This window comes from Nerophis ophidion, linkage group LG01 (assembly GCF_033978795.1).
Source record: "Nerophis ophidion isolate RoL-2023_Sa linkage group LG01, RoL_Noph_v1.0, whole genome shotgun sequence".
In the NCBI taxonomy this organism is placed as follows: domain Eukaryota; kingdom Metazoa; phylum Chordata; class Actinopteri; order Syngnathiformes; family Syngnathidae; genus Nerophis; species Nerophis ophidion.
Window position 1 is genome coordinate 4,511,924 of NC_084611.1, and position 23,820 is coordinate 4,535,743.

At 42.7% G+C, this 23,820-nt stretch overlaps 1 protein-coding gene across 1 annotated transcript; it reads left to right on the forward strand.

Moving 5' to 3' along the window:
- Positions 1-2,516: 2,516 nt before the first annotated feature.
- On the forward strand, positions 2,517-20,512 carry LOC133549456 (histone-lysine N-methyltransferase PRDM9-like). The gene is made up of 2 exons (XM_061894886.1): positions 2,517-2,806; positions 17,391-20,512. Exons 1-2 carry the CDS (start codon positions 2,635-2,637, stop codon positions 18,245-18,247), a joined length of 1,029 nt encoding a protein of 342 aa, XP_061750870.1. The 5' UTR covers positions 2,517-2,634; the 3' UTR covers positions 18,248-20,512.
- Positions 20,513-23,820: the final 3,308 nt, after the last annotated feature.

Consider the following 23,820-nt stretch of genomic DNA (forward strand, 5'->3'; position numbering starts at 1 on the left):
TTAGGTCCACTATGGACTGGACTCTCACTATTATGTTAGATCCACTATGGACTGGACTCTCACTATAATGTTAGATCCACTATGGACTGGACTCTCACTGTTATGTTAGATCCACTATGGACTGGACTCTCACACTATTACGTTAGATCCACTAAGGACCGGACTCTCACTATTATGTTAGATCCACTATGGACAGGACTCTCACAATATTTTGCTAAATCCACTATGGACTGGACTTTCACTACTTTGTTGGATCCACTATGGACTGGACTCTCACAATATTATGCTAAGTCCACTATGGACTAAACCCTCACTATTATGTTAGGTCCACTATGGACTGGACTCTCACTATTATGTTAGATCCACTATGGACTGGGCTCTCACTATTATGTTGGATCCACTATGGACTGGACTCTCACTATTATGTTAGATCCACTATGGACTGGACTCTCACTATTATGTTAGATCCACTATGGACTGGACTCTCACTATTATGTTAGATCCACTATGGACTAGACTCTCACTATTATGTTGGATCCACTATGGACTGGACCGTCACACTATTAGGTTAGATCCACTATCGACCTGACTCTCACTACTATGTTAGATCCACTATGGACTAGACTCTCAGAATATTATGCTAGATACACTACGGACTGGACTCTCAGTATAATGTTAGATCCACTATGGACTGGACTCTCAGAATATTATGCTAGATACACTACGGACTGGACTCTCAGTATAATGTTAGATCCACTATGGACTGGACTCTCACTATTATGTTAGATCCACTATGGACTGGACTTTCACTATTATGTTAGATCCAATATAGACTGGACTTTAACAATATTATGCTAGATCCACTATGGACTGGACTCACAATATTATGCTAGATCCACTATGGACTGGGCTCTCACTATTATGTTAGATCCACTATGAACTGGACTCACAATATTATGCTAGATCTATTATGGACTGGACTCTAACAATATTATGTTAGATCCACTATGAACTGGACTCACAATATTATGCTAGATCCACTATGGACTGGACTCTCACTATTATGTTAGATCCACTATGGACTGGACTCACAATATTATGCTAGATCCATTATGGATTGGACTCTCACTAATATGTTAGATCCACTATGGACTGGACTCTAACAATATTATGTTAGATCCACTATGGACTGGACTTTCACTATTATGTTAGATCCACTATGGACTGGACTCTAACAATATTATGTTAGATCCACTATGGACTGGACTTTCACTATTATGTTAGATCCAATATAGACAGGACTTTCACACTATTATGCTAGATCCACTATGGACTGGACTCACAATATTATGCTAGATCCACTATGGACTGGGCTCTCACTATTATGTTAGATCCACTATGAACTGGACTCACAATATTATGCTAGATCCATTATGGACTGGACTCTAACAATATTATGTTAGATCCACTATGAACTGGACTCACAATATTATGCTAGATCCACTATGGACTGGACTCTCACTATTATGTTAGATCCACTATGGACTGGACTCACAATATTATGCTAGATCCATTATGGATTGGACTCTCACTATTATGTTAGATCCACTATGGACTGGACTCACAATATTATGCTAGATCCATTATGGATTGGACTCTCACTATTATGTTAGATCCACTATGGACTGGACTCTAACAATATTATGTTAGATCCACTATGGACTGGACTCACAGTATTATGCTAGATCCATTATGGATTGGACTCTCACTATTATGTTAGATCTACTATGGACTGGACTCTCACAATAGTATGCTAGATCCACTATGGACTGGACTGGGTGTCCTCTCCAAGGTTTCTTATTGTCCCATTGGGTTGAGTTTTTCCTTGCCTTGATGTGGGTCTGCGCCGCGGATGTCATTGTGGCTTGTGCAGCCCTTTGAGACACTTGTGATTTAGGGCTATATAAGTAAACATTGATGGACATTGGTTGATTGATAAACTTTAGCAACAAAACACATATTTACACACCTATGCTTGAGAAGGAACGGGATGAAGAATATCTTATTTTTTTTCCTTCCCTCGCTTTAACAAAATAAGTAGTTAATGGATAGCCCAGATTCACAAGCATACTAAAATACATCCAAATATAATGAAAAAACAACAAGTGCAAAACTCCATGAAGTACAAACTGAACAAAATATATAATGTGCACCTCACGGGATGATACGAAACAAATACAAAACCAAAAAAAAAACAAGTAAAATAATAAATATACGTTGGTTATATTCCCATACCCTTCTTCACTCACACATGCCTTCTATTTTGCCCCAAAAAAATTTAATATTGAAATAAATAACACTGGATGTATTTTACTTTCTTGTCATTCTCATTAAAAAATACGATTATATGTACTATTTACTTTTACTATGTATATATAATCCCACCGCAAGGTGTCACTCGTTTAACGCCGTGCAGGTGGAGCTGCCGTAAAATCTCCATCGAAGAAGAACAATGCGGAAGTTCGCAACGCTTTGATGCTAACTTGAGACAAAGAGCGAATACGACGAATGTATTATTTATTATTATTGTCATTATTGTTATTATTGCCATAATATTTATCAAACTATTTTAAAATGTTGAAAGAGTTGGTGAAGGAGCGACTAATGGTGGCGGCGGATGAAATATTCGCGCTGTTTGAAAGAACCATCGCGTCGTACGAGAAGGAACTTTCTAGAAGAATAGAGGAGCGACATCGACAACAATTGGAAGCTGCTGGAACAACTAAAGTGGTGGTACATGCCGAAGGTATGTAACTAAAGTGGTGATACATGCCGAAGGTATGTAACTAAAGTGCTGGTACATGCCGAAGGTATGTAACTAAAGTGGTGATACATGCCGAAGGTATGTAACTAAAGTGGTGGTACATGCCGAAGGTATGTCACTAAAGTGGTGGTACATGCCGAAGGTATGTAACTAAAGTGGTGGTACATGCCGAAGGTATGTAACTAAAGTGGTGGTACATGCCGAAGGTATGTAACTAAAGTGGTGGTACATGCCGAAGGTATGTAACTAAAGTGGTGGTACATGCCGAAGGTATGTAACTAAAGTGGTGGTACATGCCGACGGTATGTAACTAAAGTGGTGGTACATGCCGAAGGTATGTAACTAAAGTGGTGGTACATGCCGACGGTATGTAACTAAAGTGGTGGTACATGCCGACGGTATGTAACTAAAGTGGTGGTACATGCCGAAGGTATGTAACTAAAGTGGTGGTACATGCCGAAGGTATGTAACTAAAGTGGTGGTACATGCTGAAGGTATGTAACTAAAGTGGTGGTACATGCTGAAGGTATGTAACTAAAGTGGTGGTACATGCCGAAGGTATGTAACTAAAGTGGTGGTACATGCCGAAGGTATGTAACTAAAGTGGGGGTACATGCCGAAGGTATGTAACTAAAGTGGTGGTACATGCCGAAGGTATGTAACTAAAGTGGTGGTACATGCCGAAGGTATGTAACTAAAGTGGTGGTACATGCCGAAGGTATGTAACTAAAGTGGTGGTACATGCTGAAGGTATGTAACTAAAGTGGTGGTACATGTTGAAGGTATGTAACTAAAGTGGTGGTACATGCCGAAGGTATGTAACTAAAGTGGTGGTACATGTTGAAGGTATGTAACTAAAGTGGTGGTAGATGATGAAGGTATGTAACTAAAGTGGTGGTAGATGATGAAGGTATGTAACTAAAGTGGTGGTACATGCCGAAGGTATGTAACTAAAGTGGTGGTACATGCCGACGGTATGTAACTAAAGTGGTGGTACATGCCGACGGTATGTAACTAAAGTGGTGGTACATGCCGAAGGTATGTAACTAAAGTGGTGGTACATGCCGAAGGTATGTAACTAAAGTGGTGGTACATGCCGAAGGTATGTAACTACAGTGGTGGTACATGTCGAAGGTATGTAACTAAAGTGGTGGTGCATGCCGAAGGTATGTAACTAAAGTGGTGGTGCATGCCGAAGGTATGTAACTAAAGTGGTGGTACATGTTGAAGGTATGTAACCAAAGTGGTGGTACATGCCGAAGGTATGTAACCAGAGTGGTGGTACATGCCGAATTATGTAACCAAAGTGGTGGTACATGCCGAAGGTATGTAACTAAAGTGGTGGTACATGCCGAAGGTATGTAACTAAAGTGGTGGTACATGCCGAAGGTATGTCACTAAAGTGGTGGTACATGCTGAAGGTATGTCACTAAAGTGGTGGTACATGCCGAAGGTATGTAACTAAAGTGGTGGTACATGCCGAAGGTATGTAACCAAAGTGGTGGTACATGCCGAAGGTATGTAACCAAAGTGGTGGTACATGCCGAAGGTATGTAACCAAAGTGGTGGTACATGCCGAAGGTATGTAACCAAAGTGGTGGTACATGCCGAAGGTATGTAACTAAAGTGGTGGTACATGCCGACGGTATGTAACTAAAGTGGTGGTACATGCCGAAGGTATGTAACTAAAGTGGTGGTACATGCCGACGGTATGTAACTAAAGTGGTGGTACATGCCGACGGTATGTAACTAAAGTGGTGGTACATGCCGAAGGTATATAACTAAAGTGGTGGTACATGCCGACGGTATATAACTAAAGTGGTGGTACATGCCGAAGGTATGTAACTAAAGTGGTGGTACATGCCGAAGGTATGTAACTAAAGTGGTGGTACATGCCGAAGGTATGTAACTAAAGTGGTGGTACATGCCGAAGGTATGTAACTAAAGTGGTGGTACATGCTGCAGGTATGTAACTAAAGTGGTGGTACATGCCGAAGGTATGTAACTAAAGTGGTGGTACACGCCGAAGGTATGTAACTAAAGTGGTGGTACACGCCGAAGGTATGTAACTAAAGTGGTGGTACATGTTGAAGGTATGTAACTTAAGTGGTGGTGCATGCCGAAGGTATGTAACTAAAGTGGTGGTACATGCCGAAGGTATGTAACTAAAGTGGTGGTACATGCCGAAAGTATGTTTAGATTTAAGTATAAGCAATCATCCGTCATAATATATTTGTCTTTTCAAGAAAGCAAAGTAAACAAGGTCATGGTTATTCTCAACGGTCACAACGACAATAACTGAAAAAAAACAACACATTTTTAGAAATGACCCCGAGTGAGACGACAATTGTGACATCTTTGTGTCAGCGATTCAATAAAAAATGAACGTTTGTGCTAAAAACATCAAACAGAAACTGAAGAAACGATACCACCTTCCCTGGCTGAATGGAAAATATCATCCATCCATCTTCTTCCGCTTATCCGAGGTTGGGTCGCGGGGGCAGCAGCCTAAGCAGGGAAGCCCAGACTTCCCTCTTCCCAGCCACATCGTCCAGCTCTTAACGGGGGATCCCGAGGTGTTCCCAGCCCATAGTCCTCCCAACGTGTCCTGTGTCTTCCCCGTGACCATCTTACTAGTTGAACGTGCGAGCGAACCACCTCATCTGGCTCCTCTGGATGTGGAGCAGCAGCGGCTTTACTTTGAGCTCCTCCCGGATGACAGAGCTTCTCATCCTATCTCTAAGAGAGACCCGCCACCTGGCGGAAAAAAACTAATTTCCATGATCTTGTCCTTTCGGTCATGACCCAAAGCTCATGACCATAGGTGAGGATGGGAACGTAGATCGACTGGTAAATTGAGAGCTTTGCCTTCCGGCTCAGCTCCTTCTTCACCACAACGGATCGATACAACGTTCACATTACTGAAGACGCCGCACCAATTTGCGGAAAAATATCATACACTTAAAATTCATTCATTTATTTCAGGCGGTGACACAAAAAAGTACAAGGTAGACAACACGTGATATCCATCCATCCTACACGTAATAATATAAGTTAATATAAAAGATAATGTGCAGTATGTAAACACGACGGTCCAGTTCTGCCTGAAAGGGAGTGGGAAGAAGATGACTTATTTAATCCCACCCCCAGTTCTCCATTCGGTGGTTAAAACATTAACTTTCACTCTTACTTTGTTCAAGGATTATAATACAAATGTTGTATCAGAGTGGCTGTACCACAGGTAACTTACCACAGGTAACAATAATTATTGGCTTTAAAAAAACATCAAACAAATGTGCCACAGTCTTAAATACAACATAAAAACGTTGAAATGTATCAGGAATTCATTAACACAATCTTCCATCCATCCATTTTCTACCGCGTATTCCCTTTGGGGTGGTGTGGGCGCTGGAGCCTATCTCAGCTACAATTGGGCAGAAGGCGGTGTACACCCTGGACAAGTCGCCACCTCATCGCAGGTCCAACACAGACAGACAACATTCACACTCACATTCACACACTAGGGACCATTTAGTGTTGCCAATCAACCTATCCCCAGGTGCATGTCTTTGGAGGTGGGAGGGGCCTATCCCCAGGTGCATGTCTTTGGAGGTGGGAGGGGCCTATCCCCAGGTGCATGTCTTTGGAGGTGGGAGGGGCCTATCCCCAGGTGCATGTCTTTGGAGGTGGGAGGGGCCTATCCCCAGGTGCATGTCTTTGGAGGTGGGAGGGGCCTATCCCCAGGTTCATGTCTTTGGAGGTGGGAGGGGCCTATCCCCAGGTGCATGTCTTTGGAGGTGGGAGGGGCCTATCCCCAGGTTCATGTCTTTGGAAGTGGGAGGGGCCTATCCCCAGGTGCATGTCTTTGGAGGTGGGAGGGGCCTATCCCCAGGTGCATGTCTTTGGAGGTGGGAGGGGCCTATCCCCAGGTGCATGTCTTTGGAGGTGGGAGGGGCCTATCCCCAGGTGCATGTCTTTGGAGGTGGGAGGGGCCTATCCCCAGGTGCATGTCTTTGGAGGTGGGAGGGGCCTATCCCCAGGTGCATGTCTTTGGAGGTGGGAGGGGCCTATCCCCAGGTTCATGTCTTTGGAGGTGGGAGGGGCCTATCCCCAGGTGCATGTCTTTGGAGGTGGGAGGGGCCTATCCCCAGGTTCATGTCTTTGGAAGTGGGAGGGGCCTATCCCCAGGTGCATGTCTTTGGAGGTGGGAGGAAGCCGGAGTACCCGGAGGGAACCCACGCATTCACGGGGAGGACATGCAAACTCCACACAAAAAGATCCAGAGCCCGGGATTGAACCCTGAATACTCGGGACATTCGTATTGTGAGGCAGACGCACTAACCCCTCTGCCGCCGTGAAGCCATGATTTTGTCTTGTTTTTATTATTGTATAACATGTTGGTCGCAGGGCTTCACGGTGGCAGAGGGGTTAGTGCGTCTGCCTCACAATACGAAGTTCCTGCAGTCCTGGGTTCAAATCCAGGCTCGGGATCTTTCTGTGTGGAGTTTGCATGTTCTCCCCGTGAATGCGTGGGTTCCCTCCGGGTACTCCGGCTTCCTCCCACTTCCAAAGACATGCACCTGGGGATAGGCCCCTCCCACCTCCAAAGACATGCACCTGGGGATAGGCCCCTCCCACTTCCAAAGACATGCACCTGGAGATAGGTTGATTGGCAACACTAAATGGTCCCTAGTGTGTGAATGTTGTCTGTCTATCTGTGTTGGCCCTGCGATGAGGAGGCGACTTGTCCAGGGTGTACCCTGCCTTCCGCCCGATTGCAGCTGAGATAGGCACCAGCGCCCCCCCGTGACCCCGAAAGGGAATAAGCGGTAGGAAATGGATGGATGGATGTTGGTCGCAGGCAAGCAAAATGACACTGAGGCCATTGGAAACTTTGCACAAACAATTCCTTTAAATCCTTGATCGAAAACCACAACACCGCCATCGCTGTTTAGTTCTCCAAAAATATAGATTGTTAAATTAAACTAACATTCAAAGATTGGCATCAATACTAATGGCCCATAAAATCCTAAATAACACTGCACCAGCGCCACTTAAGCACTTTGTCCAGTTTACATCTGCTGTGACAAGGAGAAACACACGAGCCTCCACCAGGGGGCAGTGTAGCGCACCCAGATGTAAAATATATTTTGCACAATCAGCCTTTTCATATGAAGTCATAAAGGAATGAAACGACCTCACAACCAAGTGGAAAAGTCTAACCGATGACTCTTGATTAACAATTGAAGTTACAAAGTGGCTTTGGAGCAATCAAAGCTGCTCACACGGTCACTAAGGTGGCCACCAAGTTTTGACACATCAACTTAATGTGTGGTATATTTATTCATGACAGCATTTTTGTTGTAAATTGTGAGATGTGTCTGTTAAAATTGTGTTGTTTTTTACAAATGATGACAGGTGTGAACAAGAGCATGTATTGTTTTTGTGTGATGTAAATGAGGTGTGGTTGTATTGTATAGTAAGTAGGTGTCAATGAAAGGGCATTTTATGACTTTAATAATAAATACATTTTAATTTAATTCTTCATTTTAGCTTCTGTTTTTTCGACGAAGAATATTTGTGAAATATTTCTTCAAACTTATTATGATTAAAATAAAAAAAAAATGATTCTGGCAAATCTAGAAAATCTGTAGAATCAAATTTAATTCTTATATTAAGGTCTTGAATTTCTTTTAAAAATTTTGTTCTGGAAAATATAGAAGAAATAAGGTTTTGTCTTTGTTAGAAATATAGCTTGGGCCAATTTGTTATATCCATCCATTTCCTACCGCTTATTCCCTTTTGGGGTCGCGGGGGGCGCTGGCGCCTATATCAGCTACAATTGGGCGGAAGGCGGGGTACACCCTGGACAAGTCAACACCTCATCGCCACCTCAATTTGTTATATATTCTAACAACGTGCAGATTGGATTTTAACCTATTTAAAACCGGTCATCAAAATTCCAAAATGAATCTTAATCAGGAAAAATTACTAATGATGTTCCAGAAATTATTATAATTTTTTTTTTTTTCAAAAAGATTCATGTTAGCTAGTTTTATTAATAATAACATAGAGTTAAAGGTAAATTGATCAAATTGGCTATTTCTGGCAATTGATTAAAGTCTGTATCAAACTGGTAGCCCTTCGCATCAAAGGGGAACATTATCACAATTTCAGAAGGGTTAAAACCAATAAAAATCAGTTCCCAGTGGCTTATTTTATTTTTCGAAGTTTTTTTCAAAATTTTACCCGTCCCGGAATATCCCTAAAAAAAGCTTTAAAGTGCCTGATTTTCACTATCTGCAAAGCCACTGTCCATTTCCCTGTGACGTCACATAGCGATGCCAATACAAACAACGGCGAATAGCACAGCAAGATATAGCGACTCTGATTTCAGCAGCTTAAGCGATTCACACATGTATTGTAACGGATGGTTGGAGTATGGAGGCAGATAGCGAAAACTAAATTGAAGAAGAAACTGAAGCTATTGAGCGAATAGCTATTGACACTATTCGGCCATGTCTGCCTTAGCATCGCTGGTAAAATGTGCAGACCAACGATCGGAAGTTTTGCATCTTGCGACACTGGATCAACTTTAATCCGTCGATTGGTAAGTGTTTGTTTGGCATAAAATGTGGGTGGAAGGAAACGCTGGATGCAAATACAGCTACAAATGTACATACAGGTAGCCTAAATAGCATGTTAGCATCGATTAGCTGGCAGTCATGCCGCGACCAAATATGTCTGATTAGCACATAAGTCGATAACATCAACAAAACTCACCTTTGTGATTTCGTTGACTTTATCGTTGGGAATGCATCTGCTTTGAGTGTCGCAGGATATCCAGACATTCTTGCCATCTCTGGGGGTGGCATAGCTTGGTTGGTAGAGTGGCCGTGTCAGCAACTTGAGGGTTGCAGGTTCGATTCCCGCTTGTGCCAGCCTAGTTACTGCCGTTGTGTCCTTGGGCAAGACACTTTACCCACCTGCTCCCAGTGGCACCCACACTGGTTTAAATGTAAATTAGATATTGGGTGTCACTATGTAAAGTGCTTTGAGTCACTTGAGAAAAGCGCTATATAAATATAATTCACTTCACTTCACTGTGCCATGTCTGTCATAGCATCGCCGGTAAAAACCAAACGAGGGACTTTCGCATCTCTTGACACTGGAGCAACTTAAATCCGTCGATTGGTAAGTGTTTGTTTGGCATTAAATGTGGATGGAGGGAAAGGCTGGATGCAAGTATAGTTACAAATGAGGCATAACGATCCAATCTGTACGCACAGCTAGCCTAAATAGTATGTTAGTATCGATTAGCATGCCCTGCTAATCGATGCACATTCTACGTAAATCAACTTGAATCCGTCCCTGATCGTGTTGTTACACCCTCCGACAACAAAAAGACGAGGCATGATGCCTCCAAGGTATCAGAAAACAGTCGAAAAAACGGAAAATAACAGAGCTGATTTGACTTGTGTGTGTGTAATGCAGTGGAGAAAATGGCGTTGACTACCTAGGTGACGTCCCGTTCTGACGCCATCGTTCCGAGAGCGATAAATAGAAAGGTGTTTAATGTGCCAAAATTCACCCAATTAGAGTTCGGAAACCGGTTAAAAAAATAGATGGTCTTTTTTCTGCACCATCAAGGTATATATTGACGCTTACATAGGTCTGCTGATAATGTTCCCCTTTAAGTAGCTCTTGGTTTCAAAAAGGTTGGTGACGCCTGATCTATTATTACACCCAAAATTTGATTTATTTTACTCTTGGGGCGGTTTAGCTCGGTTGGTAGAGTGGCCGTGCCAGCAACTTGAGGGTTGCAGGTTCGATTCCCGCTTCCGCCATCCTAGTCACTGCTGTTGTGTCCTTGGGCAAGACACTTCATCCACCTGCTCCCAGTGCCACCCACACTGGTTTGAATGTAACTTAGATATTGGGTTTCACTATGTAAAGCGCTTTGTGTCACTAGAGAAAAAGCGCTATATAAATATAATTAACTTCAATTCACTTCTTTCAATATTCACTCCGTCTATTTGTATTTGTGTCCGACTTTCTCTTCTTCTGTTACCAAATAGCATTATTTTAGTTTTACTGAGATTCAAAGACAGTTTTTTTTTTCCAACCATCTTTTTAATGTGATGAGGTGGTTCGGGCATCTGGTCAGGATGCCACCCGAGGTGTTTAGGGCATGTCCGACCAGTAGGAGGCCACGGGCAAGACCCAGGACATGTTGGGAAGACTATGTCTCCTGACTGGCCTGGATCCGCCTCGGGATCCCCCGGGAGGAGCTGGACCAAGTGGCTGGGGAGAGGAAAGTCTGGGCTTCCCTGCTTAGGCTGCTGCCCCCGCGACACGACCTCTGATAAGCTGAAGATGGATGGATGAATACAACCTGTCAAATTTTCGATACATTTGAAATAACCTAACTCTGCAAAATGATACCTAGTGCAATGACTATGCCACATATTACCTGCTGTAACAACTTGGGAATTGGCATGCGAGTCCACATCAAAGTCCGTGGAAATTGCACACAAGAAAGCTCTAAAAGCCTTGGACAAAAACACCAACACACATATTTGTAACACCCTAAAGAAAAACTGAATTGCTGAGTTGGGAAAACGTAATAAATTATGCAGATGCCTCATTTGTGTACACGAGTGTCCATGGACTAGCTCCACCTAATTTATGTAGACAAGCTTAAATCAATCAACTTGATCAGGATCGGGACTGTCTGGTACAATTCTGAAAAAATGCTTCAGTTTTTTTCATGGAACATAATTCCAAGTCACGTACGAGACTTACAAACTCGCACCTATTTCAATAAGCATCTAAAACTGTGGCAACTTGCAAATCAAAACTGCACTCAAAATGATGTAACTGATAACTGTATTTTTCATTTTTTATGGTTTTTTTTTTTTTTTGTTGTTGAATATGCTGCTGGTGATAAACCAGTCTTGTGACCGTATCTTTGTTGCGTATGCAAATGTTGTGAAATAGTGCGTACAGAATCACAACTATGTTGCTCACCCGCGCAATAATGCCTGCACACTAGAGATGCACAGATAGGCAATTGTATCATCCGCAACCGCATCACCAAAGTCGTCATCCACCCGCCGTCCACCCGAACCAAGAATTTATCAGAACCGCAACAGCCCGCCACCCGCCCGTTGAAATACATCAGAGGTCGGCCACCTTTACCACTCAAAAGAGCTATTTAAATCCGTTTCACAGAGTAAAGAAGACAATGGGAGCCGCTAACGTTCTCGCGACTATCCAATGATGTTCATCCCGAAGACAAGAAAAAGGGCGTGCTGTGAAGCCATTGCCTTTGATACCTTCAACAACATATACAAACCGATTGTTAGTCCAGCAACATGTTGTATGCAGCTTCCGCAATCACAGGTACAAAATTGAAAGGCACACTGGGTGATACAGAGTACACTGATGGTTGTGATATAAACACTCTTACTAATATGCGCCACGCTGTGAAGCCACACTGCTAGCGGGGTGTATACAATAGTCAGGAATTGTCATGGATGCAAAGGATTCTGGGTATTTGTCGTGTTGCGTTTATGTTGTGTTACTGGGAAGATGTTCTCCCGAAATGTGTTTGTCATTCTCGTTTGGCGTGGCTTCACAGCGTGGCGCATATTAGTAAGTGTTAAAATTGTTGATATCAAAACCATTAGTGTACTCTGTGTCACCCGGTATGCCTTGCAGTCGTGTGCGTGTGCCTGCGGAAACCACACACAACATGTTGCTGGAATGCCAAGCAGACCGTACATGTTGTAGAAGGCGACAAAGCCAACGGCTTCATAGCACGCCCTAAAACTTATTAACTGGGTGACTGCCGGCAGTCATTCTAGAGAATGTTTGCGTCCCCTATTGTCCCAAATGGCTCTTTGAATGGTAAAAGACACCGATCCCAGAACCATGTATATCAAATATTTACGAATGGTTCAACTGCCACCCGCCCGAATCTAATTAAAATCAATTTTTTCATCATGTCACCCTCCCGACCCGCGGTTTATCCGCTGACTAGACCGCAAACCGCGCATCTCTACTGCACACAAAACACATGTGGGCGTGTGCAACATAATGGGAGATTTACACTAGGGATGCACCGATTAATCGGTAACCGAATATATTCGGCCGAATATGGCAAAAAAAGCCACATTCGGCTTTCGGTGGAATGAGTTAAAAACAAGGCCGAATAGTGGCGTGTGACGCAAGTTTTGGACGCGGTGACGCAATCAACCAACGTGCAGTGACGTTGGGATATGTTGTGTACCTGTATAAGTGTATGAGGTTACAAGCACACACTTAATGAGATTTAGTGGGGCCTCTGTTTACATTATTAGCCTGTTGTGTAGGCTACCTGTATAAGTGTATGAGGTTACAAGCACACACTTATTGAGATTTAGTGGGGCCTCTGTTTACATTATTAGCCTGTTGTGTAGGCTACCTGTATAAGTGTATGAGGTTACAAGCACACACTTATTGAGATTTACTTGAGCCTTCTGTTTACATTATTAGCATATCTACTGCGGCTAAGCAGACTTTTGCCAAAAGGACAATAATTCATTTGTTGTGGGTTTATCCACTTTAATGCACTTTATTTTTTTGGGGAATGCATGTTTTGTTTGAAGGCCTAATATAAATGAAAAACTGTGCTTTTTTGAAAAGCAAAGGCTACTGGAATATTAAAAAAATGTCAATATTCAATAAAAAAATTACTTTATTTGAAAAACATGTCTAAATATTTATTCTAGGCCAGGGGTGCCCATTACGTCGATCGCGAGCTACCAGTCGACCGCGGGGGGTGTGTCAGTCGATCTCGAGCCAGGCTTTTAAAAAAAATAGACCTAAAAATTAGTGATAATCAATCTTCACCAAGACGTCATTTAAATGACATTCACGGTACCGGAGGGTCTTGTGAGATGACGCTGGCTGCTGCAAGATCATTATTATGAAAATATGACCGAGAGGAAGGCGAGAAACACTTTTTATTTCAACAGACTCTCGCGGCTTACCTTCCGTCAAAACTCTAAAGGCCGACTGCACATTTCCTATCTTCACAATAAAAGCCCTGCTTCATGCTGCCTGCGCTAACTAAATACAGAGTCTCGGAAAACTGGCGTGCACAAGCGATCCATCAGAAAGCCTTCCGAGACTCTTATTTTGTTAGCGCAGGCAGCATGAAGCAGGGCTTTTATTGTGAAGATAGGAAATGTGCAGTCGGCCTTTAGAGTTTTGACGGAAGGGACGGCGCGAAAGTCTGTTGAAATAAAAAGTGTTTCTCGCCTTCCTCTCTGTCATTTTTTCCTAATAATGAACTGGCAGCAGCCAGCGTCATCTCACAAGACCCTCGGGTGCCGTGAATGTCAATCAAGCAAGCTACGGAATTTGCCGCCAATGTTTTTCTTGTAAAGTGTATGGAAGCTGGATGAATTAGATGCCAAAAACCAACCGCTTTCATGTGGTATTGTACAGAAAGGACAACTTTTTTTCTCCTCCATTTGAAAATGTGGGCGTTATCATCATTACTGTCTGATTCCAATCAATGCAAGTCATCAGAATCAGGTAATACACCAACTTATATTCTTGTCTTTGTGAAAGAAAGACATCTATATGTGTTACACATGCTTGTATTATCATTAAACACATTTAACTTGTTTACAAAAATGTCTCTTTCATAAATAAATAAATATAAATGATATATATAAATGAGGTAGATCCCCTCGAGTTGGTCAATTGAAAAGTAGCTCGCCTGCAGAAAAAGTGTGGGCACCCCTGTTCTAGGCTATTTATGCAATATTAAAAAAATTGTGAAAAACTGCATTCCTTATTCGGCCTTCTGCCAAGCGTTTAAATTTTATTCGGCTTCGGCTTCTGCCACAAATTTTCATTTCGGTGCATCCCTAATTTACACCAGCACTTTACAAACTTGTGAGTTAGCACTTTGTAACGGGCAATGTCCATGACTCCTCTTGGACGTCTTACCACTCAAGCACTTTAGCACTCAAGCACTTAAGCACTCAAATCCAGCTTTCTATGGTCATGTAATTGCTGGTCTGTCATTAGTAATTTGCTTTATTGTTGCCACCTACTGAAATGGAAGAGTATTACACGGTTACTCCGCCGAACTCTAGACAGCACCGACACTCAACAACACATCATTTGCAGACTATAATAACTGGTTTGCAAAATCTCCCACGGCACACCAGCCTGTATCTCACAGCGGTTGAAAAACACTGGAATAAAGGAGCTCCCATTACCTCCATTTGTAGTTTGTTTTTACGAGTTAGAATGCATAAAAACGAAAATCATGTCTTCTTGCCTCACATAAAGAGTGTGAATGATAGACACATTTAAAAAACAAACAAACATGCAGTTCCCCTTGGTCAAATGCAGAGGACAACATTTCACCACACCCAGTGTGTTTGGGACAATCATTGGTAACTTTTAACTTGAACTTTTAAGGTTATGACTGCTTGTTAGGTACCGGGGTGACAATCTCAGCTCCTTTAACAGACCATATGAAGTCTGGTGAAGAACACTGCTTGGCTTCATGTGGCTGTGTTGCGTCAGCAGTTCCTGCATGAAGAAGTCATGGCTACTTTTGGACTGTTTCCCAGACCCAAATCCAACGGAGCACCTCTGGGACATCATATCTCATTCCATCTACCATTATATGTTATCACTAGGGCTGGGCAACGATTACAAATTTTAATCGAAGTTAATCGCACCATTTCTCCGATTAATCGCGATTAACTGCATTGTATACGCAAAGCCCAATAATGAATTCAAAAGTAGTGTGTAGTGCACCTTTATTGGAATATTCTCCCACATGAAGAAAAGCACCAAAACATTTGTTGTGCAAACACAATTTAAATCAGTCCTTGTTAAACAGTAGCAGTTAAATAGCATATTTTATGAAAATCAACTCCAAAAATGTAAATACAAACATTTAAGCTTATTGCCACTGCCAGGGTATTTAAGTTATCCTGTTTGTTATGGAAAATAAATATAATCTACATACAAATCTCTGAGCCACAATCATAACATCTGAACAGCCAATTTCTGAGGTAACAGCAGAAACATTTTTTTATCAGGGATCTTATGTTTAAAAAAACTATATTATAGGTAGTGGGCTGTTTTAGGGAATTTTTGATCAAATTATCTGTAGTAGCAATATTAATAATGTTGTGTTTATTCTGCTTAGTGCACTTAAAATGATTATGACCATATCTAGGAATTGATATGATGGGAATTGGTGCTTTGATAAACTGAAGGCATCATATACATGGTACTATATTGTGATGTTATGAGCCAGGGAAATAAAGAACTACCCTACCCAGCATGCAACAGGAGTGACGAGCATGCGTGGTAGCCCGGTATAGGTTGCTCTTATATGTTGTGATATGCACGCTCTGAAAGTAAACGTTAAGAACTCAGCCAACACTCCTGGTCTGCATTATTCATAAATAGACAGACAACACATATACTCCGCTGCTTCACAGGCCGCTGGATGTAGCCGGCAAAGTATTCCCATGCTAGCTAGCCGGTCTAGCAAGCACGCCTCATTCAGTCCAAAACGTCCCGATCTATCCACATTCAGAATTGTCTGGCGGTCGTAAGTGATCCCGGAGTGACCACGCTGTAAGCCAGCCAGGAAATTTGCAGAATTGTCCGGTATTTTTGCCAAATGTTCCATCTTTACCAAGAGCCCCTCAACGCAGAAGCTTTTCCGGGCGACACCATTTTGTTAAGAAAAGGACTCCGGCTTATTAGTGATTCCCAAGGCCCAAAAAAAGTCTGCGGGCTATAGAGCGTTTTCATTTCGGGCTCCAATACTCTGGAATGCCCTCCCGGTAACAGTTCGAGATGCCACCTCAGTAGAAGCATTTAAGTCTCACTTTAAAACTCATTTGTATACTCTAGCCTTTAAATAGACTCCCTTTTTAGACCAGTTGATCTGCCGTTTCTTTTCTTTTTCTCCTATGTCCCACTCTCCTTTGTGGAGGGGGTCCGGTCCGATCCGGTGGCCATGTACTGCTCGCCTGTGTATCGGCTGGGGACATCTCTGCGCTGCTGATCCGCCTCCGCTTGGGATGGTTTCCTGCTGGCTCCGCTGTGAACGGGACTCTCGCTGCTGTGTTGGATCCGCTTTGGACTGGACTCTCGCGACTGTGTTGGATCCATTATGGATTGAACTTTCACAGTATCATGTTAGACCCGCTCGACATCCATTGCTTTCCTCCTCTCCAAGGTTCTCATAGTCATCATTGTCACCGACGTCCCACTGGGTGTGAGGTTTCCTTGCCCTTATGTGGGCCTACCGAGGATGTCGTCGTGGTTTATGCAGCCCTTTGAGACACCAGTGATTTAGGGCTATATAAGTAAACATTGATTGATTGAAAAGGCGTTAACAAAATAAAAGCATGTAAACAACATACGCAAATGCGCGTTAATAGATTGATGAATTAACTCGTAATTAACGCATTAATTTGCCCACCCCTAGTTATCACTAAAGTACGTTTGCCTTGTTTATGTTCTACAGACGTCCAGGAGCTGATTCGGCAACAAGAACGTCCCCCTCAGCCACAGGAGGGAATCCCCGCTTGGAACCAGGAGGATCCACAGCCCCCCCATATTAAAGATGAAGAGGAGGAACCATGGATCACTCAGGAGGGGGATTATCTTCTCGGACCGGAGGAAGCGGATCTCGCCAAGTTGCCGCTGACCGTTGTCTCCGTGAAGACTGAAGACGAAGACAAGAAACCACCCGAGTCCTCGCAGCTCCGTCACAGTCCAAGTGAGGAGACCAGGTGGGCGGAGCCTCCTGGCTGTAGCTCAACACAACACATGACAACAGAAGCTTACGGAGACCACGGTGGGGGATCGCAAGCAGAGGACCGGGACAACACCCAAGAACCTTTGAGCAGCGTTGCGCACCGTGAAGGCGACGCCGACAACAAACAATCCAAAAAGAAGGCCGGTAGAAAATGCTCGTTTTGTGACAGAAGTTTCTGCAACAAAAAGGAGTTTGCCCGACACATGACCTCTCACAAACCTTTCAGTTGCTTACTTTGTGGCAACACTTTTACTCGCCGGTCCACTTTGAAGAGGCACATGATAACCCACACCGGGGTAAAACCCTTCATTTGCTCAGTGTGCGGCGAAAGATTCACACAAAAGTCCAATTTGAAAACACACATGAGAACACACACGGGGGAAAGACCCTTTAAATGCTTGATTTGCGGCAAGACCTTCTCTCACAAGTCCAACTTGCTCTCACACATTAGAACACACACCGGGGAAAAGCCCTTCAGTTGCTCCATTTGTGGCGAACGATTCTCTCAAAAGGAAATACTGCGGAGACACATGAAAAGACACACCGGGGGGAACCCTTTTTAGAGGTGTGTGATTGAAAAGGTTCTCTCTGGCGACATCTGTGGTAAAACAGGAGAACACACGCAGGAAGACGTCAACCTTGTAAATGCTCAGTTTGTGGCCCTACCAGATATTGGACCTTGTATTTGAAGAGCGACTTCCATGCAGGCAGCGTGGCGTCGCATACAAAGCAAGCGTTCCAATGACTTAAAATGATTTATTTTGCCTGCTTCAATGTAAAAAGACAACCTGTCAGGTTAAGCATCAGCTCAAATTAGCAACTAACTCCTACGACATCATCATCGGCGAGCATGACGGTCCTCCTGGTAGGGGCGTATCCCTTTATGGAGGATGCCTGTGCATGACTTAGACTGGTGCACAGACAGTCTCTACACCATCAGGGTCCAGTGGCATGGAGTCCAAGACGACCGGGGACCCTTTTCTGCTGCAGCCTTCATCCGCCATCCAGCCGTTTTGACGCTCCATAGGGTTAGCAATCATCCTCCGCCTGTTCCACCGTTGAGGTCCTGGGTCGTTATATGGATGTGGGTGTGCCTTCTTCCGCCATCGCAGCCATTGTGGTAGTTCTTGTATCTACCATCTTCTGCCGTTGAGGTCTTCATTGTATCCTTAACTGGGGGGCAGTCAGGTACTAGGCCTATGCCAAGGGCCACCTGTGGTAACAGTTGTAAAGGGGTTAACCTCCTAGTTCCCCAAGACCCCTTAGAGGAGCCTCCACTGCCGGATGCACATTAACATCATGCCCAGGACACAACTCCTCCCACCCAGGATCATATCACTTACCGTGTGAGAATGTTTGAATTGGATTCAAATCGGAATGGTGATTCTCATTCTTGACAATCCATTGATCAATTCGAGATAGGGTGAGAAGCTCTGCCATCCGGGAGGAACTCAAAGTAAAGCCGCTGCTCCTCCACATGGAGAGGAGCCAGATGAGGTGGTTCGGGCATCTGGTCAGGATGCCACCCGAACGCCTCCCTAGGGAGGTGTTTAGGGCACGTCCAACCGGTAGGAGGCCACGGGGAAGACCCAGGACACGTTGGGAAGACTATGTTTCCCGGCTGGCCTGGGAACGCCTCGGGATCCCCCGGGAAGAGCTAGACGAAGTGGCTGGGGAGAGGGAAGTCTGGGCTTCCCTGCTTAGGCTGCTGCCCCCGCGACCCGACCTCAGATAAGCGGAAGAAGATGGATGAATAGATGTTTTTTTTAGGCCATCTCTGCTTATACTTACTGCGCCTATCCGTCATACGCCAGCAGCCAAGAGCAAGGTGTAACCTGTTTTGAATGGGTTATACTTGTACTTGTATAGCGCTTTTCTACCTTCAAGGTACTCAAAGCGCTTTGACACTACTTCCACATTCACCCATTCACACACTGATGTTAGCTGCCACGCAAGGCCCTGACCACCATCAAGAGCAAGGGTAAAGTGTCTTGCTCAAGGACACAACGGATGTGACAAGGTTGGTCGAAGGTGGGGATTGAACCAGGAACCCTCAGGTTGATGGCACGGCCACTCTCCCAACCGCTCCACGCCAAGTGTTTATGGCACCAAACCAGTGCTCAAACCCCACGCAGAGTTTTTATGCATGCACAGAGTTTTGGATTGGAAAATCTACGCGTAAAACTCTTTCTGCGCTGGCCCCAGTATGGACTGGACTCTAACTATTATATTGGATCCACTATGGACTGGACTCTCTCACTATTATGTTAGATCCACTATGTACTGGACCCTCACTATTATGTTAGATCCACTATGGACTGGACTCTCACTATTATGTTAGATCCACTATGGACTGGACTCTCACTATTATGTTAGATCCACTATGGACTGGAGTCTCTCACTATTATGTTAGATCCACTATGGACTGGACTCTCACTATTATGTTAGATCCACTATGGACTGGACTCTCAGAATATTATGCTAGGTCCACTCAAAGGTTTCTCATTGTCCCATTGGGTGAGTTTTTCCTTGCCCTAATGTGGGATCTGAGCCCAGGATGTCGTTGTGGCTTGTGCAGCCCTTTGAGACACTCGTGATTTAGGGCTATGTAAGTCAACATTGATTGATTGATTGCTACGTGCCTGTGGACTTTGTTTGTACTCGCGGTCGGCTTGTCCCTTTCCCCATGTGCGCCACCTTCCCTCACCCTGGCACTTCCTGGCCGTAAAGCCTGTTGGGTTGAGTTTGTCCTTGCCCTGATGTGGGCGTGTGCGGCCCTTTGACACACTTGTGATTTAGTGCTATATAAATAAACTTTGATTGACATAGCCTGGTAACACTCGTTCTTTCTGATTGGTCAGGTTAGGCACTTCCTGGTCAGAGCAGGGAATATGTTATGGACAACCTGGGTCCCCTCAGAAGGAGATCAATGCCTTAATCATTTATATACCAAGTAATATATTGCGAGAATTGGTTTGAATTGACAATCAAGTCTGAATTGAATCCTCACCCCAAAAATAGTTTGGAATCGTGACTTTTTTTGAAGAGTCACATATGTAAAAACCGATAAGGAAAAATTTCAGCCTTAAAGCACAAAGTTGTCTTGAATCAATACCGTCTGACTCCTTCAAAACTTCACACCAAACGTTTTATGCTGTGCGTGAATGCACAAAGGTCAGCTGTGTTGATTTTATTGATTTGCTAGAGTGCTTATTCGGTCAATCCGTGACTGCAAGCTAATCCATGCTAACATGCTATTTAGGCTAGCTGCATGTACTTATTGCGTCATTATGCCCCGTATGGCTATATTTTATAAATAGATAGATAGATAGTACTTTATTGATTCCTTCAGGAGAGTTCCTTCATGAAAATTAAAATTCCAGCAGCAGTGTACAGAGTTGAAATCAATAAAAAAAAGAGTAAATAATGGGGGTTTGAATTGAAAAAAATTGATAAATATTACAATAAGAATAAAAAGCAACAATGGGAATAAAAATATAACAGTAAGATAAGAATATAACAAGAGAAAGTAGGCAGTAGTGACCATGTTATGAAAATAAATTGCACTGTTATTGTTTTGCATCCCCTGTCATCCTTGTACCCCCCGCCCCAGAGAGGGGTTGTACAGTCTGATAGCTCATTTAATTTCCTCTCCTTATGTCCTCTGTGTTTTTAATTTATATTTGACACATTATCTGTATGTAAAATTGGCTGCATTTATCATAGTTTATTGTGTGTGCCATGTTGTTCCACAAGGACGTGCACATGATTATTGAGGGGCAGGGGCTCAAAGTCAGAAGAGGGCAGGAAATTTATTTTTGGTCCTTTACACAATATGAAAATTAATGTAAAATTACATTTGTTAATAGGAAGCTAACTACTTAGCTGTGTGTCCTTTGTCGGTAAAAGTGATTGCCATTTATTTTGTGTCAACAAGTTATTCTCATAATGAGTTAGTTCACATTATCATAGGCTTGGAAGACATGAAAAGCAACAAAACACTGGTTTATTATTAGGCTATTTATTGTTAAAGATAAGCACTTTAATATTGAACATTGAACAGTGCAACATGAATTCGAAAAAATAATAATAATAATAAAATACCCTAATGGAAAAAACTTCAATGTGAAAATCTGTCCTTCTTCCCTTAACTTGATGAAAACACCATCAAGTTGTAACTTATGGTCTTTCTCACTTATTGCTCAGACTAAACAACTGAAATGCAATACAACTTTTTATCTAAACCTCTGCTGTGAGAGAAATGTGATCCGCCGTAAACACAGTGCATTTTATTTTGAAAATTAACCCGGTGTTTTATTTTGTATTTTGTACACTACTTCCTGTCCCGCACGATCCGCTCTGCTCTGTGCGGAATAGATGTGCCGTGCTCAATTGATGCGCCGTGCTCCGACGTCCGGCAAAAACAGAAGCTGACACATTGAATAATAGAACAATACAGCATTTTGCTGAAATATTACCCGTATTAGATGCTCAATAAGTGGACAGCGACTAGACCATAACTCACAGGTTCGAGTTGCTCTACTGTCACGTCTTGGCTCTCTCTGCTCTCTCTCACTCACTCACTCGCCCTCTCTCTCTCCGGCGGAAGCACAGGCTGAAACAACCCGGTATTACAAGAAAACGTGGAGTTTTTGTACCGCTGTTTTTTTTTTGTTTTGTTTATTTACATCCCTAACAGGAATTTAATAATGTTGTCTAAAGAAAACACACACACACTCACACACACACACACACACACACACACACACACACACACACACACACACACACACACACACACACACACACACACACACACACACACACACACACACACACACACACACACACACAGGCAGAGGGCACTTTTTAAGACGAGGCAAAAAAGGGCAGGGGCTCAAGCACCCATAGGGCCCTATGTGTGCACGTGCCAGTTGTTCCAGACCACAGCAAACGTTACCCAGCTTGCAAAAATTGTAATAAATCTTTTAAAAGAAGACGGCCTGACGTTTCCTTCAACTTGGACACACACATTGTTACCTTTGGCCATTCTGAGCCAGTCATTTCCAGAAATTATCATCCTGTGAGAAGCCTCCATTTTACGAATGATTTCCAATGTTGCAAAAATGTGTAGAATAAAAATTTAAACGCAAAATTTCTTTCAATGAAGATTTGCGTGAGCCTTTGGTAATAGGCTAATATAGCTGATATAGACACTCACATCATGTGTTGTCTTCATTATAACACTTATATACGACTTTTAAAGCCATTTTGATAGTAGGCTAATATAGATGATATAGACACATCATACATTGCCTTCATTATTAAACTTATATAAGACTTTTAAAGTCATTTTGATAGTAGGCTAATATAGACACATCATGCATTGCCTTCATTATCACACTCATATAAGACTTTTGATGTCATTTTGATAGTAGGCCAATATAGCTGATATAGACACTTAAATCATGTTGCCTTCATTGTAACACTTAAATAAGACTTTTAAAGTCATTTTGATAGTAGGCTAATATAACGAATATAGACACATCATGTTGTCTTCATTGTAACTCTTATTTAAGAATTTTAAAGTCATTTTGATAGTAGGCTAATATAAACACTTATGTCATGTGTTGCCTTCATTGAAAAAAATTATACAGGACTTTAAATTTTTTGCCACTCCTGACAGATTTTTGTTTTGTATTTTTGTTCCATTTTGGGTTTCCGTCCCCTGGTTTAGATGCCACACCGCACGGTTAAGGGACCCCAGATGACTAATAATCCTGTTGTGTTACTGTTTAGTAGGGATGTAAAAAAAAATTGATTTTCAAATTAATTGCGATTCTTATTTGTAATGATTATTAATCAAAAAATGCTACTACTTGCCTCACACACATCTTGGCTTTAAAACATTCCTCAAGTAGGGATGACATGGCGTATAGATTGGTATTTTTCATGTAGCGTATGAAGAGGAAACATATTTGGATATTATTTGAGGGTTTGTGCAGAACCGATGATTAATTTTCAAGTTATTTATAGCATTTCTCTCTTGTCGTCAAGCAGGAAAGTACAATAGCTAAATAGTTTTCATTGCAGATAATTTGTCGCAACAACGTAAACAATAAATCCAATAATATGT